The sequence below is a fragment of the Trachemys scripta genome, chromosome 12 (genome assembly GCF_013100865.1).
Source record: "Trachemys scripta elegans isolate TJP31775 chromosome 12, CAS_Tse_1.0, whole genome shotgun sequence".
Classification (NCBI taxonomy): domain Eukaryota; kingdom Metazoa; phylum Chordata; order Testudines; family Emydidae; genus Trachemys; species Trachemys scripta.
In genome coordinates, this window is record NC_048309.1 from 5,399,235 (window position 1) to 5,416,657 (window position 17,423).

The 17,423-nt window shown below is 46.7% G+C and overlaps 1 protein-coding gene across 3 annotated transcripts in view; it reads left to right on the forward strand.

The window, feature by feature from the left end:
• Positions 1–17,423, forward strand: part of LOC117886182 (peroxidasin homolog) — a 64,070-nt gene that overhangs the window by 13,408 nt on the left and 33,239 nt on the right. For all 3 annotated transcript variants that reach the window (XR_004647892.1, XM_034787843.1, XM_034787844.1), the window contains exons 3-4: positions 13,734–13,805; positions 14,044–14,115. Coding sequence is in view for 2 of the 3 variants with exons in the window: in XM_034787843.1 (XP_034643734.1) it covers positions 13,734–13,805; positions 14,044–14,115 (144 nt within the window). In the remaining variant the exon portion in view is untranslated. The remainder of the gene's footprint in view (positions 1–13,733; positions 13,806–14,043; positions 14,116–17,423) is intronic.

The following is a 17,423-nucleotide window of genomic DNA, read 5'->3' on the forward strand; positions in this document are numbered from 1 at the left end:
AACTAAAACTTCAACCCCCCCCAGGCATGGCTACGGGTCACTCTCTCGCTTCCCCCCTTTCCCAGAGTTAAAATTAAATTGCAGCTGAACTTAATCCTCCTGGAAGCGAGGGACTCGTAATGCTAGCTGGAAATCAGGCAATGGGTAGGTAGGTGCTATTAGGATGGTGTACTGATTTTATATAGCACCTTTCAGAAGGTCAGATACAATGTGCTTGCGGATCCCATGCAATAATCACTGCACTTTCTGTACTGCTGAAATTCAGCTACATCTGTGCTGGTCTGGGGCAGCTGTGATACTAGGCCAGCAATAAAACGCAGCAATGAAAAGGACAGGAAACAAAGAGGCAATACCTATCCAATTAAAGTGACTGGTAAATAAAGGTAGGTGAAATGTAACTGCTGAAGCTATTACTTGTCTAGAACACCAGGACCAATATTCCTAATCTTGCAAATAGCACCATGGGATATGTAACTACCAAGAGCAATCAGGAGAAAAGGCCAACATGGTGGATTCGTGTCATTCTGCAAGGGACTTAGATAGGGCGAGGAGTGTGGAATGAATGCCTAGGTAGAGACAGAGAGACCTTAGACAGGTGTGCATCTTATCACAAAGCCACGCAGACTTTTTCCACACAATCCTGCCAAATCACCTCAATCTAGGTGCGATGAGCTCCCTGCTCTTCCAGCCCTGGAGCTGTCCTGAGTAAAGAAACCAACTCATTCCAAATTAGGTCATGGCTTTGCGATGTGGACAGATGTTCGGCAGGAAGCAAAATGAGACAGCCAAGCTACTTTCAGAGGGACAATCTTCAGGCTGGCAGGCCTAAAATTGGAAACACACACCTCACCTTTACTTTGGTAGGCTTGCGTGCAGATCTACTCTACCTGCCTGACCAGCTACTTGTGAGTAGACAGGGCAGTGAAATGTACAAGAGTTCTGCTGTTCCAGTCCCTAATTCCTTGGGTTCTGCTTCAGGCTCCAATAAATGAGGGCATGTGGTCCAGCCCAGCTGGAGAGGGCTAGGATGGCTGAACTGGCCTTCTTATCTGTTTGATTGGTAGCAGCCTCTCATCTACCGCCTACCGAGAAAAGGTTGCTCGGCGGGGCAAACTTTTTAGAAATACGTTAGTGATTAAAAGATCAGGCATTCAGTGAAAGTGCTGCTAGGTAGTCTCCCAAATGAATTGTCCTTGGCTTAGGGAAAGAAGATAATGATTTCTCTGCCCTCTAGGCAACACGGTTCTGCGTGCATGCCCGTGTACACACAAACTTTTGCATTGGGGTGCCAATGTAACCATTTGCCAGAGTTGGGCAAGGCTACTGTTGAGGAAAGAAATATGAGCAAGCCCTGGAACTGCACATGCAAGTTTCTCTCTGGGACAACCTTACAGCTCGCTGCTTCCTATCAAACAGAGGAACGGGCTTGCAAATTTTGCCCAGAAAACACCCTGTGGCCATCTGAAGCAGCAGAAAATGACTAACCAGACTGTGTGGAGAGTAGCTGACAAGCAACTTCACCAGCATCCAAGCGGCACTAAGGGGGAAAGCGTTCAGATGGGAAAAATAAACCCAGGCAGCAACAAATCCAACGACTTGCTGAGGAAGGGGTCCATCCATCCAAGCTGCTTCCAGCGTCTTCCTCTGTCTGCCCAATCGCTTGGAACAAGTTGAAAGCTAAAAAGGGCTTTGATTTCTCTTGGCTGAAGTGCAGCCTGGGATAAATATTTCTTGAATCCAACAGCTGATTTTCAGGTTATGCACACAACAGAGGAGCACAGTGTGTGTCATGTCTCCCTCTCATGGCTGGTCCACCTGAGAGGTTTAAGAGTAGTATTGCTACCAAAGAAAGGCATTACTCCTTTAGTTCAAGTGGCAGAGACCCCTACTTTTAGTGCTGCCAGCATAGGCGCTCCGGAGCTTGAGCACCCATGGGGAAAAATTAGTTGGTTCTCTGCACCCACCGACAGCCATGCTCCGCTCACCCCCCGCCCCACATCCTCCTCCCCTGAGCATGCCGTGTCCCCGCTCCTCCGCCTACCTCTCAGCGCTTCCTGCCTGGCTGCCGCCAAACAGCTGTTTGGCAGCGTTAGCATGCTCCGGGAGTCGGGAAAGAGCAGGAACATGGCGTGCTATAGGAAGGAGGCAAGGAAGAGGTGGGGCCGGGATAGGGATTTGGGGAAGGGGTTGGAATGGGGGTGGGGAAGAGGGGGGCGGGGCCTTATGGAAGGGATGGAGTGTAGATGGGGGCAGAGGTGGGGTCGAGCACCCACGGAAAAGAGGGGAAGTTGGCGCCTATGGCTGCCAGTCCGAGGTTCAGAGTCTGCTGGCATCCCACATGGATGGTGCAGAGGAGTGACTGACTGACTTTGCAAACTGACAACGGCCTTTTACCAAATCACCCACGATATGGCTGTTTTTCCCATCAAGCTGCAACAGCCATCCCTTCCTCTGGCTGCAGTGGAATTTCCCAGGTTTATATAAGTCAACTGGAAACAGACTTTTTAAAACAAAGAAACAAACAAAGTCAGGGTGGAAGTTTAATAGATCAGAGCTCTGTTACACCTATGCACCCTTACAAAAGTGTGTCTTAAAAGTATACAGCAACATTTGACATGAGGTTTTCAGGAAAGCATTTAAGCACACGCTTTCAACCAATTGAAGTTCTGTGCTGGGGCTTTAAGCAGGAAGAATGGCATACATGCGGTAAAATCAAGGTGTAGTAATTACGTTGTTGATTCAGATATTGCGTCCTGGGACTACGGGATAAGAATTCCAGTGGAGGCTTACAAAGGGCAGTTAGGTGCCCGATTCCCTTTGAAAGTCAATGGGAGTTGGGTGACTAACTCCTGTTTCTGCCCCTTCATGACACCAAAGCATTTGGGATTGCCATCGTTCCAAATTGCTATGCACAGGCCTGATATTTAACCAGACTGTAACTTGTCCTACTATAGGACCAGGCTGACAGTAAAGCAGAGCGAGAATCTTTGGGGGTTGACGTAAAACTAGAACTGGGTGCGATTTTTTTCATACAAAACTTTTTTTGGGGGTGGGGACAAAAACTGCAGATTTGGTGACACAGAAATGTTTCACGTATTTGTGTCCGTTTCACTGGATTGTTCCGCTGGAAAAAAATGTGAAACGAAAATTCAAAAAAAAAGAATTGAAACGTGTTGACGTTTTTGAAACAAAACGTTTTGATTTTTCGGATTGTTTCAATCCCATTTAAAAAAAAATCAAAAACGTTTAAAAATGGTTGTAATCAAAACACAACATTTCCGTTTTTGTCAAATTGAAACATTTTGTTCAACCAGAAATGAGAGAATGGATTTCCTTTTTGATTTTTTTCAGAATTGCCAGTGAAGAGAAAAATCAGATATTTGCACAGTTCTAATTGTAGCATCCTGTCTGTGGTGGTGGTCACATTGCAATGTGCCACAGAGAATGGGAGACAGCAGCCCTACACAGTTTGGGTGTTTGTCATTTATTTAGTCTGTTTCCTGCAGCAAAACTGAAAGAAGCTGTGGAATTTGGCTTGTTACAGGGCAAATTTTTGCCCCATGCATCTTTATGGGTTTTGAAATCACAAAGAAAATGACTTTTTTTTTTAAAAACAACCCCCTGTGAGATTTGTTCTGGATTTTCATTTCTTGCTAATGTGCTTGATGCAAACATTCTCAAGGGTTTGAGGCTGGGTCAGGGTCCATGTGCAGGAGTCCTGAGCATGCAGTGCGAGGCCCAGAGGCAATGTGAGCTGGAGAATTAAATGCTGCTCCCCCGCTGTTAAATAAATAAATACATAAAAACGGCCTTCCTGCAGGCTGGCAGAGGAAGGGCAGCAGATTGTGTGGCGAAGTCTCTGCTCTGCGTCTCTTTCCAGGCAGGGTGGCTGTGGAATATCCGAGCTGACATCTGTAAACCCTCCCTGCTAAGGAAACCTTTGTACTCAGAATCTAACAGGGAGTGAGACAAGGAGGTGGGCTTTGAAACTGCCATGAAAGGAGCACACTGCAAACATACTGAGGGTCTCTTGGGGCTTCTAAACAGCCTGGGCTGGAGTAAGATTTCCCTGCTGGCTCCAGCCCCTTGCTTTCTTTCCCTGAAGCAGGTTTGATAAATTGCAGTGCTTTAAAAGAAACAAATCCAAGTTAGAGTATTGAAAGGCTGCAAGCAGAATATGCTCCTAGACAGACCTTGTCTAGTATTCTCGGTAGGGTCCTGCAGCGGCAATGAAAGAGTTTTCCACCTTGGTGAGCTTTTAGGTCCTGTCAGCTGCCTGTTAGCTAGCTGGCACTCTCCCAGCCCTAGCTCTTCTGGCCCCTGTTACGTGGCCCATGCTGATCGCTAACGAACTTGGGTAAATACAGAGCCGTTCAGCCTTGTGGTTATGAGCTTGTGGACAGAGTTCTCCTTAACACAGCACAATGAGTCTTGAGGGTCTCCCCCCCCCCTGTTTCTTGTGCCTATTTCCGTAACCAACGCCAGTATCAGGAAGACAGGTGCTTTGGTGGCATGGAAGCTGGCACAACCCCTCACCTGCACTAGCCTTTCACCGCCAAAGATCTGGGACTGCATTGCAGTTGGGTTCAAAGTGAATGCGTTTGATCCCATCTTAGCTCTGAGGCTCTAGACCTGTCGGTGCCACCCCTCCCTTATACCCTTAACCCTCCCGCTTCGACAAGCCGCTGCGTGCCGCATCTAGGATGACTCAAAAGTCAAAGGATTGGGTTGCAGACTTAGCTCTGCTGTGCTGGTTCTGCAGCTCTCCCATGCCCTCAGTCTCCCTTCCTCCCACTCGCTGCACCCACCCGCCCCAGCCAGCTGGCACGCTGCTCCTCTGGTGCGTGCGGCCGACACACCACTGCGGCTTCTCCCCTCGGCCAAGGCAGCTGCAGCTGCTAGACAGATGCCGGGCAGCCATTCATCCAGAACCCCCCTGCACTCTCAGGCCTGCTCAGTCTGCCACTACAAAAAGGCACTTGGAAAAGCCCTGCACCCTAAGCCCAGGCCTCACGGGCCTGCTGGATATGGCTGGTAAGCCTCAGAAGAGGCCGGAAGTAGAATCATCGCCAGGTTTGCAGCTCAAGGCTGAGGTGCATTGACACCTGGTGCCTTGAGCTGGAATAACAAGGAAGCTGGAGATGAGGCAACAGAGAGCTGTATGTGAGAGGTTTCTGCAATTCCCACCGGCCGTGCCCTTGAGTATGTCTTTACTTCAGGGTTAGCCCAGGTGATCAGCACCTGGGTTAGCCTAGCACAGGTGTGAGAAAAGCCCTACCCAAGTTATTTCGTCCTCAGTGGTGGTGCACTCACTCGTGTGTGTTGCTGGGATGTCTGGGGGCATATCCCAGGGTTCTTTGCATTGCAAGTCAACTGGGCTGCTCTGAGTTTTTCCCAGTAAATTGTGTGAGAACTTGTCTGATTTTCTAGGCATATGGGGGATTGGGGGAAGGCACTGGAGGACGATCAGCACTTGAGAGGTAGGTGGGTTACCAGCCACAGTGAAACTGGCCCCGGGGTCCAACCCTCTCCCTGGCCGGGCCAGCTAGCCCACATTGAAAGCATCTCCAAACATGGGTGAGGGATTTTGTGTGTGAATGGGAGTGGGGGGTTAGGGACAACACCCAAATAGTCTGGGTTAACTGTGCAGTGACCGCACACCCAGTAGCGGCTGGGAGTTTGCTAATAGAAGGAACGTTGGGTATGTAGTCAGTGCTTAGATGCTATGGTCATGGATGCTACAGAGAAACCTAGGGTAGATGTATAGATAGGAATGAGAAGTGTGCAAACACCTCCGGGCAAATGGCAAACTTTTGCTTTTTGCCAGTTTTTCGAACAGGCAAATAAAACTATTCCTCGTTTTGCCGAAGCACGTTAGGAAGCGGTGGTGACCCTGGACCATAGTGTCACAGGGCTCTGTGCTACTGGCAGAGCCATCTGCTGGATGAAATGCAAAGCTGAAGACGTGTGCTCATCAGAGTGGGGTGTATTCATCTCGGATCTCGGATCATGGATTTATTCTCCCTAGGAGGATCATGCTCTGCATGACTCAACCCCTTTGCTCTTCCAGTTGCACATGTGCTGCTTCTGCACTTCCTGCTCCAAACTGTTGCCTTGAGTTTCTGCAAGCAGATAATGGTAGTTCATTTCCTTTCACTCCAGAGATGGCTGCGTTTCCAAAGTGAGCAAAATCTAGTATTTTCCGTCTGTTTCCAAATTTAGCACCCACTTGTGCATTTCATCAAGAAAGATTGCTGCTCTGAGAGCTCGTATGCTTATATAAATGTAAGATATAGTATGTCATTTCATACCTATACGTTTTGGGGAGAACGTGCTTTATCCTTCATATGTAACAAAGCATTTGAATCCCTGTTTTAAGGGCTGAACTCAGGGCATCCTTAACTTAACAGGTGGCACTTCCATAATCATCATTTGAATGCCAACAGTGCGCTTGGTTCTGCACAAAACTCAGAAGCAGACACTGCTCCTGCCCCAAAGAGCATATCATTTGGCCCCAATCCTGGAAGTGACTCCATCCAAATGGACCCTTTCACCCATGTGGAACCCGTTGAAGCCTTCCTGCTTATAGGCCATGAGTGAGCAAAGCACCAAGGCATTTAGCTTAAAGTTAAGCACATATTTAAATCCCACTGAAGTAGATGGGACGTAAGCATATGTCTAACATTAAGCATATTCTATGCTTTGTGGAATTGGGGCTAAAGTCACATGCAGGATTGGAGCCCGCCTGTATAGAAATTACCGTGGGGGAGGAGGTTCGAAAGGCAGAGATGGGCTTTAAGTGCCTAATTCCCATTGACTGAATGAAAATTGGGTGTCTTTTTGCCTTTGACTATCTCCCTCTATGTTCTCAGTTCCCCGGCCATCTAGCTAACCTTTGCTGTTAGGCTTCTGGTCCATTAAATTAACTAAATGTGATGTGCCAGACACACCACTCCCCACACATAAATTCCAACTAGCAGGCATGTGCCAGTTCTTCCTTGCTCAGCTGTCTAAAGTTACACCTGGCGAGCTCCCCATCACTGCTTTCCTAATTCATATCAGAGCTTAATTCTCTGGAGCTCTCAACAAGAAACCAAACCATGATGTGTGTCAAATGCTCCAGCACGGTTGGTCCTGTCACTTCTCCATGACACACTTCCCCCCTTCCCCTGTGGGACACGAGAGGGCTCGGGTTGTGTTTACCTATTTCCCATTATGGAGTCACAAGGTTGGGAGGAAACTCTTATGTCAATGGAATGTCATTGCCAATGCAGCCTTTATTCCTGGGGGAGGAGGGGAGAGGAGAAAAAACATAATTCTTATTCTCTTCCACAAAATGCAGGCAATTAATCAGGAGTTGTTTAGATGGGAATTCACTGAAGTCAGCTGGAGATCTACCGCAATGTGAGGTCACGAGCAGTGGTGTGGAGACTAACAAGACCCAAGCATTTAGGATGCCCGATGGAAAGTCTGTATTTGCACATATGAGAGGTTAACTTCCCTGCTTTTGCTCCTCTCAATCCTGTTTTGGTGAAATGTATTTGTTACAGCCCTGGCTAAGGATGGTCACTAGCCGGTTGTATTGGGCTCAACCTTTAGATCCCTGTGTTGTCAAGACAATTGGCACATTCCTGGGGTGTAAACTTCCTGTCTGGCTCTCCTCCTTGGGATGTGGGGTCCTCAGTCCAAATGCCTTCTGGCCGCAGACCGGTGCTGAGTGTTCCAAGCCGCCCACCCAGTTTATGTGTGCTCTCCCCAGAGTCCACACCGTGGTCACTCTGTATTATAGTCTAGTGCTTTGGGGACCATGTGACAGCATTATTGTACGGTAGCTGGCATTTGTGAAGGGCATAGACTCCACTGCTTTAAAATAGGCCTTTGCCTGAGAAATAAAATTCCAGCAAGCTTCACAGGAAGGTGGTATGGTCCAGAGCTAGGCTAGGAATCTGGCATTACGGGTTCTATTCCTGGCTCGGCCACTGGCATAGTGTTTGACCTTGGGCATTGCACCTCTTTGTACCTTAGTTTCCTTGTCTGAAAAATGGGGGTGATGCTACTTGTCTTTCTTTGTGAAGTGCTTTGAAATGTTTGGATACAATGCACTAGATAAAAGCAAAATACTATTATGGGGACCTCTGTGGCCTTCCTTTGGATTTCAGAATAAAAGGTGTTTGGGGGAGGGATTAGAGGAACCAGAGGGTTCTGTCTTGAATTATCTAGCCATTTGAGGTACTACATAGTGCTAGTCCTGTACCAAAGAATGTTGGTCTACTGAGAGCTGATTAACTCAATCCCCAGAATGTATGTTTGTTTCTTTCTTGTTTGGAAACTCTCAATTCCAAACCATTTTATCAGCAAGAAGGAATTTCTGGCCACACATTGAAATAACTTTTAAATGCAGTTGTAACTTCTCCAACTTTCTCACAAGTACGTACAACATCCTGGGGGAATGCTTTTTATATTATTATTTTAAATTGATTTCCCCCCTCCAATATGCCCACAGCTTATTTACTATAAAGGAGGGGGGGAGGAGTATAAAAAAGGCAAGTAATATTGATTGTAGCCCATGGCTTGCCAAATGGGAAAAGAGAAGTACACATGTTAAATCCACATTCACTATTTTCCCATCATCAAATAGCGATAATATTGTAAATTCTACAAAAAAGAAAGAAAAGAATCATTTAAAGTAACTTTTCAGCTGTGCTCAGCAAATGAGAACAAAATTTCAGATGCAAAGCATAAAAGAAATTTGATTTTTAATATTCTTGTTAACAGTTATGGGCCTGATTGGTTGTTCCTTGTGCACCCCAAACCAATTTTGCAGGAATACGACCTGTGTCACTGAGGATCCAATTTAGATATTTTGGGCCAGATCCTCAGCTGGTGCAAACTGGCATAGGGCCAGATCCTCAATGGTGCTTTCTCAATAAGGTATCAAACAAATAAACTTTGATACTTTTTATTTCCTTTCCTTTCCCACAGGGGGTCACTGAGGCACACATGGTTAACTATTTTCCTTTGATCGAATCCTATCTCCTCTAGAACATTTACTTACATATGCTTGTCTGCAAACTTTAGTTTCAGCTTGTTCGTACGAGATTCCTGCCCCCATGGAAATTGGTGGGAGTTTGGGAGTTTTGTCATTGACTTCAGTGGGGAACCAGGATCGAGCCTTTAGGTCCCATCTTGGCAAACCGTGAATGGCCCGGATCTTGCAAGCTGTTCTATGTGGATGGACTTCCACAGGGGTCTGTTCATAGGGAACAGCTTGTGGGATCGGGACCTAAACTCTTGGCAGGACACTGAATCGCTGTCTTATCTACTGATCTCTGTGACAGCAGCTTTCTTGGTTAGGAGGTCCACTGCCTTGAAGCGCGCTGCCCTGCTTAGAAACGGCTGTATCTTTTGGATCTGAAATTAACAAAACACAACCAAAAATCCTGGCCTTTCTCCATCCAGTTTGTATTTTCAGGGGATGTTGCAATGTGTAACCAACTAAGGACCAATAGAACTGTCGTTATTTTTATTCCCTGTCTCTAATGTGCTTGAATCAGCATTGGCTGCTCAGCAGATTACATTGTACTTTATAAATTGTCTGCAAAAAACCCTCACTTTTGAGTACATTCCAGGGCACATTGGAAGTGTGAGAGTTGGGGTCAGGCCCCTCCATGCATTAGGGGGGCCTGTGGCAGGAATCAGATAGTTCTGCTTCTAATTGCTTTTTAAACTCTCCACAGATTTTTATGCATTAAACAATGGGGTAACAGAAACACAAATACATTGGTGCTGTGTGTACAGTTTGCATTTACAGAGGGGGTTATTTTGCTTTGATCGAGGCAAAGGACTGGATGAGTACCGTCAGCCAAATAGCTGTCAGGCTGAAATGGGGTGCGCTGAGGTTTTAAACAGCAGCAGAGTTTGGAAATACAGAGGGTTTCACTCTGAAATCACCTGCTGAAGTCATACCAGTTCCAAACTCATGGTTATTACATTTGTATCTAGAGACCCCAGCCAAGATCAGGGTCCCGTGGTGCTAGGGGCTGTACAAAACACCGCGCGAGACAGGCCCTGCCCCTGCTACCTGGTGGTTACCTGGCAGCCTGCATGAAATGACTTGTTGATGTCCGTTGTAGTGGACAGGTGTCCACCTCCCTAGCAATGACATCATAGCCATGGGGACCGACCTGCCTTCTTCCCATCGGAGTTGATCCCTCCTGCTCAGGATTAAGCCCACGTACAGGGAAAAGTTGCGAAGATGCACTGCTGCTGCTGTCTTGTGCTGTACTTATTCTGTGGGTAAATAGACAACATTATTCTCCTGGGCTATTTGGACACCTTGTGCTGGCACTCAAGAGTTCAATCAGCAGAGAAGCTAATTGCTCTGTATTTAGGAGCTGTTTCCTCTTCAGGGTACATCTACACTACAGGGGGGAGTCGATTTAAGATACACAAATTCAGCTACGTGAATAGCGTAGCTGAATTCGACGTATCGCAGCCGACTTACCCCGTTGTGAGGACGGCGGCAAAATCGACTTCTACAGCTTTCTGTCGGCGGCGCTTACTCCCACCTCCGCTGGTGGAGTAAGAGCGCCGATTTGGGGATCGATTGTCGCGTCCCAACGGGACGCGATAAATCGATCCCCGAGAGGTCGATTTCTACCCGCCGATTCAGGCGGGTAGTGTAGACCTAGCCTCAGGTTGGCTGGCTGTTGGAGTGGAGTAGGCTGGTCCAAGGCTTTGCCATCGCCCTGCGTCCTCATGGGTAAAGCAGGCTAGGCCACGTCTATGGAACCATTGCTTCCAGCTGTGGAGATCTCTCTTGCAGTATCTGTCTGTATTAATCTTTTCTATCTGTCTGTCCGTCCCCCTACTACCTGCCAATTTGTCTGTTGATGTTTTTATAATATAATATCTGGGCAGCTCCCAAGAGACGACAGGCTGGATTTCCAAAAGCACCCATGTAACGTAGGGGTGCAAGTCCATTGACTGTCAATGATATTTGTGCTCCGAAGTCATAGGTGCTATTAAGAACCCGCCTTGAGAGCCTGAATTCCCAATAGACCAGCAGTCTGATTTTTTTCCCTGCATCCCCTTTGGCAGTTGGAGCCATGGTTTTATTTTCCCAATGCATTTCTAAACTCTTGTTCTGCTCTTTCCGCTCGTGCTATTCCTTTCCCCCTCTCTTTCGCCTTCACCTCTTTTCCTGTCTCTGTCAGAGAAGTGAGTTTTATACTTCCTTGGGAAGGCTGTGAGATTTGCGGTCATTCTAGCCTTCCCCAGCAATGGTGCCAGACCTTGCACCTGTTGCGGAGAAAGCTCTAAGTCCCACGCTGGTAAGCTAGACCCTGGAAGGTGGTGTCATCATCTTAGAGAGAGAGGTTCTGTAACTTACTCAGGGTCAGTTCCATGCAGATCCTGGAAAATTAGGACCAAGACTTTGAATAGAACCCAGTATAATCTACGGCGAGCCAAAACTGTGGAGAAAAAGCAGCATTCTCTTCTACACCATCAGAAAAGCAGCTCTCTGCAATGAAGGCGCTCCCAGCAGGTAGTTCCACTGCCCACCCTCTTCTCCATTTCTATCCGCGCTATGCAGGGCAGCACTTTCAAAACTGAACTTCTCAGCCTGTGACATTTGCAGTCCGAGCTCTAAATTTACAAAAGTAAGAAAAATGCTGCTTGAGAACTTCTTAGGGTTTGTTTTAAGGATATTTATTTCGTATGTTTTGACCTGTGATGTTGAGAATTTGTGTATTGATGGTTATAAAGTTTGAACTTTTTGAACCTCATCATCTACTGTCATTAAATAATGATTGTGTGCCACCCTGTTTTCTGATGCGCCCCCCCCCCCTCCAATCTCTTTCAACTGTGAAAATTTAAATGGATAAAAATTGGAAAAAATCCTTAAAAACCAACATAATAAAAATTGAATTCTACTAAAACTACTTGTAAACTATTTAGTTTAACTGAGGTTGCTTTTGTTTTGACGGATTGCAGATCAGATTTGCATACCAATTAGATGTGCACCTGCTGTGACAGCACACACAAATTGGTTAATTGTACAAACAAATGTACCTTTTTGGTTGCTGGCACATGCAATCATTCATTTGCCTGGATAATCATAGAAATTGTATGTGCAAATCAGATGTGTATTGCATGGGCAATGACCTCTGTAGCTTTTGTATTAAAATCTGACTTCCACGCTCACCAGAAAGAAAATATTAGCATTTTATGAATAGCTTCATACGTCTGGATGGTGTTCTTTACTTTTTGTTTTTACATGTTTGCCCCTAAATTGTTTAGATCACAGAACAATTTGTTGCCATTTTATAATTATTTTTAACCTATGGAATGGGGTTTTATTTTGCTTTGTCGTTTGTGCTCTTATGCCCTATCAAAGCTTGTCCCACTGGAAGACTCACCCTCTAGTATTTATTAACACCAAGGATTGGGAGACTGTCACATAAAAACCACAACACTGCAATTCATTTTTAAAAATTAGAACTACTTGACGCATGAATGAAAATAACTGTAAGGGGCACTAGATGGGGAGGGCTCTGAGTTACTACAGACAATTCTTTCTCAGGTGTCTACCTGGCAACGTCTTGCCTATATGCTCAGGGTCTAAATGGTCACCATGTTTGGGGTCAGGAAAGTATTTTCCCCCAGGTCAGATTGGCAGAGACCCTCGGGGGGTGGGGGTTTGCTGTCCCCTGCAGCCTGGGGCCTGGGTCAGTTGCAGGTTTAAACTAGTGTACATGGTGAATTCTCTGTCACTTGAAGTCTTTAAACCATGATTTGAGGCCTTCAGTAACTCAGCCAGAGCTCAGGAGTCTGTTACAGGAGTGGGTGGGTGAGGTTCTGTGGCCTGTGATGTGCAGGAGGTCAGACTAGGTGATCACAATGGTCCCTTCTGACCTTAAAGTCGATGAGTCTAAGTGGAGGTAAAGAGATGCCACTGGGGGTTCAGTTTACCTATGGCCTGGCATTGAGAGTTCTTACCATATCGCTACACTACAGCTGCTACCACGGCGCAGCTACGGCACTGCAGCTGTGCTGCTGTAGCACGATAGCGTACACGCTTCCTACACTGGGATTTTTCCATTGATGTAGTTAATCCACCCACCTGCCCAAGCCGTTGTCGCCAGGTTGATGGAGGAATTCTAGCCACAGCTACACAGTGGGTTAGTGGACCTAACAAAGTCACACAAGGCATGACCTTTTTCAGAGCCATGTGACTAAGTCAATCCAATTTTTAAGTGTAAACCAGGCTTTAGGAGGCACTTGGGGATTGGCTGTAATCTGTAGTGGGGCAGCTACTGCAATGGCACAAGCTTTGGGCCTCATCTCCATTCAGAAGTTAAATCGGTGTAACTGTGTCAGTTAGGGGAGTGGGTTTTGTTTTTGTTTTCACCAATACAGCTAGGCCGGTACAAACGTGGATGCAATTATACAGTATAAAGGTACACTGACACTGGGATGGCGATTCCCTTTCCTGCATGGGAATAGCTAGAGTCGTATACAGCACCTTTATACCAATAGAATTGCATCTAGAGGGGAAGTACTGGTCTAATTATACAGCCATAACTACTTTATAGTATAGACAAGGCCTCAGTTACTACACTTTATACCTAAGACTTCTCAACAGGTATCTGTGCTGCTGTCAGAAACTTTACAAGTCTCGGGCGTATTGCATTCACGTGTGTTTGTTTTTTCCTTCTGATTCTGAACAGGCTGCTGAACAATAATCTGATCAAACAAATTGCAAGAAGGTCCTTTGACGCTCTGCAGAACTTGAAATATCTGTGAGTTGGCACCTCTAAATCCTATAAAATCCACTAGCTTCTATAACTCTGCCAGTCAAGTGCATACTTTGTTTGCCAGATCTTCTAGATGGCATTGACATAAGTATATCCCAGCTCATACCCAGTGAGAACACACCAGCTGGGTCCAGCTTTATAGCTCTTTTCTGTGTATCGTGAATACAGCAATGTCCAGTTATCCTAATGCTTCACATTTCTCTGTTCTCCTCTCTCCCCAAAGCTACCTGTACAAAAATGAAATTCAGAGTATCCAGCAACATGCCTTCAAGGGGCTCCATTCTCTGGAACAGCTGTAAGTACAAAAGAGCTCTGTTTGCTGCTTGGGAATATGATTCACTTTGGAAACCCTCACTAAGACCCCTCTGAACTGCTACGCCTGGCACTTAAGACTGATGACAGGACTTCAAGAAGGCTTGGTCCTTCCACACTGACTGGTCAATGCTGAAGACTGTTCTTACTTTCATTCAGTTGCCCATGGCCCCAAGGGATATTCCAGCAGCTGGAGATCCCTGTAGTGTAGGAATGCTCTGTCCATGCTTCCCTTTCCCTCCTTTTCCCTCGACAGTTTCCTTGTGCTGGGAGGTGATGGGGAAGTGTGGGAGCCACTAGAAGATCTTTATCCTAAGTGGGGCAGATCTTCACAGAGCAGGGCCCAGTATCTGGCCCTTTGTTTGAATTTGGGGGCTAGGCTCAGTTTTTCTTTTCTCCAATCCAGCTCGTCTATTGCTGGAAGCAAATGGGCGAAGCGAACAGGCAGTATGGTTGAGTATTTATAGCAACTGTCGATATTGTGGTGTTTGCATGCATTAAAATGGCTGCTGAAGTCCAACTTAGAGGTACTAAACAATAGAAAGACTTTCAGACCATGCCTCCTGGGATGCTCCGGGATGATGGGAGCCTACACTCTGTCTAGTCACTGGATCCTGTAATGATGTTTCAGTGTTCTGTAATGGTGCCCTCTCTGTCCATAGCTAATTGCTCTCTTTGTCAGTTAGAGCCATTTTTCTTTCCAACTGTCAGCACTTCATGGCCAAAGTGGTATAAGAAAATCAAGGGGTAAATCTTCCAAAGCATCCTCGCAAGTTGGGATGGCTTTGTGCATGCATGGGGATGGCGGGGAGGGGTGGTTCATGAGAAATCCCTGGTGCGGGTGTGCATGTGCCCATGCACAGTGAGGGATTGTGAGCATAGCGGGCAGGAGGACAAAAACTACTTGAACATGCTGGTGGATGCAGCCAACGGTGAGTCCTTTCTGCCTTGTGCATCATCACCAGCAACCAAGGTTCTGGAGCTGGAAGATAACTGGCTACTTTGCTGTATGAGGAACAATAGGATTCCACTTGCTCTCTGCAGTGCTGATGGTAAGCTCAGCAGAAAGGTTGAGAAGACTCCTGGGGAGCAGATACTGTACGTGCTGTAGCGTAGGGGCCCTGTTTAAAGATACACTTCTAGCCACAACCACATTTTAACGATGAACAAACCAGATTTGGTGTCAGAGGGATAAAATCCCCCATCTGTTTCCAATCCTTGAAAAGGCTTTTCTCCCAGCAAATTGGCCTTGCTCAAATCCATCTCACAAGCCAACTTTTCAAGTAAAACTAAAACCTGTTTGATGGACAGTATCTGCTGCTTTCCTTCAGAGGAATGAAAGCACGCAACTGAGACTTATTAAAACAAACTCCAGGCTATAGAATCTGAGTCACAGTGGTTTGGTCTTTATTCTGATAGCCAATCTTCTATCAAGATTCATTCGATTATGAACGGAACAGCTGCACGCTGGCTTTTGCAATCGTTTCTCGAACGAGTTGGATGCAACTGGTAGAACATAGACTTGTAGAGTTATCAGGGATCACCACTGGAGCTATACTTGGGTGACATAAGGGGAGGAGGCTACTCCTGCCACTTTGATATTTAGGTATTTTTCCTAATCATTTCAGAACAGTGCTAATGTTGTGGGTTGATGTAACAGCTAGTTGGTGGGGGGAGGGAGTGGAACCTTGATTATCCCTGTCTCTGTATTTTTGTGGTTATGCGCTCCTTCATCCCATCCATGCAAAAGGTTCCACTAGAACCCTGTACCATTGGATGGCAGACGTGGCTTGGAATGTTAGTGGAGCCGAGAACATCAGCCCGGAATTAATACATTTTGGCAGAGCTGGGTTGCTCATGTTAAGCACAGGTCAAACTTTGCCACTCCATTGGACCATTCCCCTCTAGGGAATCCCTTCCTCAGTGCCACTTCTACTGTCATTGTTTGACAGGTTTAAACTAGAATCAGTGGTAGAGTCTCTGTAAATTGAAGTCTTTAAACTTTGAGTTGCTGAAGGTAACAAATCAGCCAGAGGTCATGAGTCTATTGCAGGAGTTGGGTGGGTGAGGTTCTGTGGCCTGTGATATGCAGGAGGGCAGACTAGGGCCAGAAGGGATCATTGTGATCCCCTAAAGTCTATGAGACGGCTATCCTGACTATGGTGGGGTGTATAAACCCGCACCAGCAGGGAAACGGTTAAGGAGCTGTTTGGGCTGGAGTAGCTAAGTCATGCCAGGAATGCAGAAGGAGTTTAAAAGGCAGAAGCTCCGCTCAATAAGAGGCAGTCCAGGAAGGGAGCAGGCTGTTAAGTTTCCCAGCTCTCCAGAAGATGTCTGAGAGCGAGTGGAACCTCTCCCCTCACAAATGGGGAGCACAGATCCCCTGAGCTAAAAGGATGGCGAGATTGTATCCTGTGACTTGCGCTGGAGACCCAGTGGACTCTGGCGTGGACTGTGGCCCATGCAGGGCCCCTTTGAGGAAAGCGGCCGATAACCTGGCTAGCACTGCCCCCGGATTTTCTTTTTTCTTTGCCCCTTTGTTTAACTTCTTTTGCTGACTTTGGGTTTTGTTCATTTCACTTGAGACCCCACAAAGGGGAGAAATAGCCAGAAAGTCTCAGCTGGAGAGCTGAGAGCCCACTGCCATGAAACCATCACGGAACGCTTCCCCTAGGCAGGCTGGACTTACGCCAGTGCACTTTCCAAGTAACATCCAAACGGGGCGCTCTGATGAGGACAGATCCTTGACACCGACCTTGTGTCTTCCGGGTGTTGGGGGAGGGGGCCCTATGTAAGGCTACGTCTCCCCTTCCCCCAGTCTTGCAAAGGACCACCCTATACAGATGCTAGGGAATGCTTTAGGTAGCAGGAGGGAGGAGGGGAAAGCCCTGTACTGTTGCAGCCACTAGCTCCAATGACAGCAGCTTCAGAAGAACCACGTAAAGCTCAGCCCAGGTTAATAGGGTCTCTCTCTGAAGCTATAGTACAGTGTGGTGGTGGTGTTTCTAGGGCTAAGCGGAGAGCTTTGAAAGTCTGGCCTATGGGGTTTTTTATGGTTCGGTAGGGTAGAATTGTTGACAGCTGACAGAAGTTTCTTGGAACGGATAGATAGGGCATGATTTCCCAACCCGGGCTGGTTTTGCACATGCAAATTGCAGATACAAATGTGAAGACCGTCTTCTGAAAATCTGCCCTTGACTGTGCACTGGCTGATTGACTGGTGGACGTTTGTCTGAACCACTCTCCTGCGGTGAGCTATTGTCCAGCCTTGTAAGTCCATTTTTATAACAC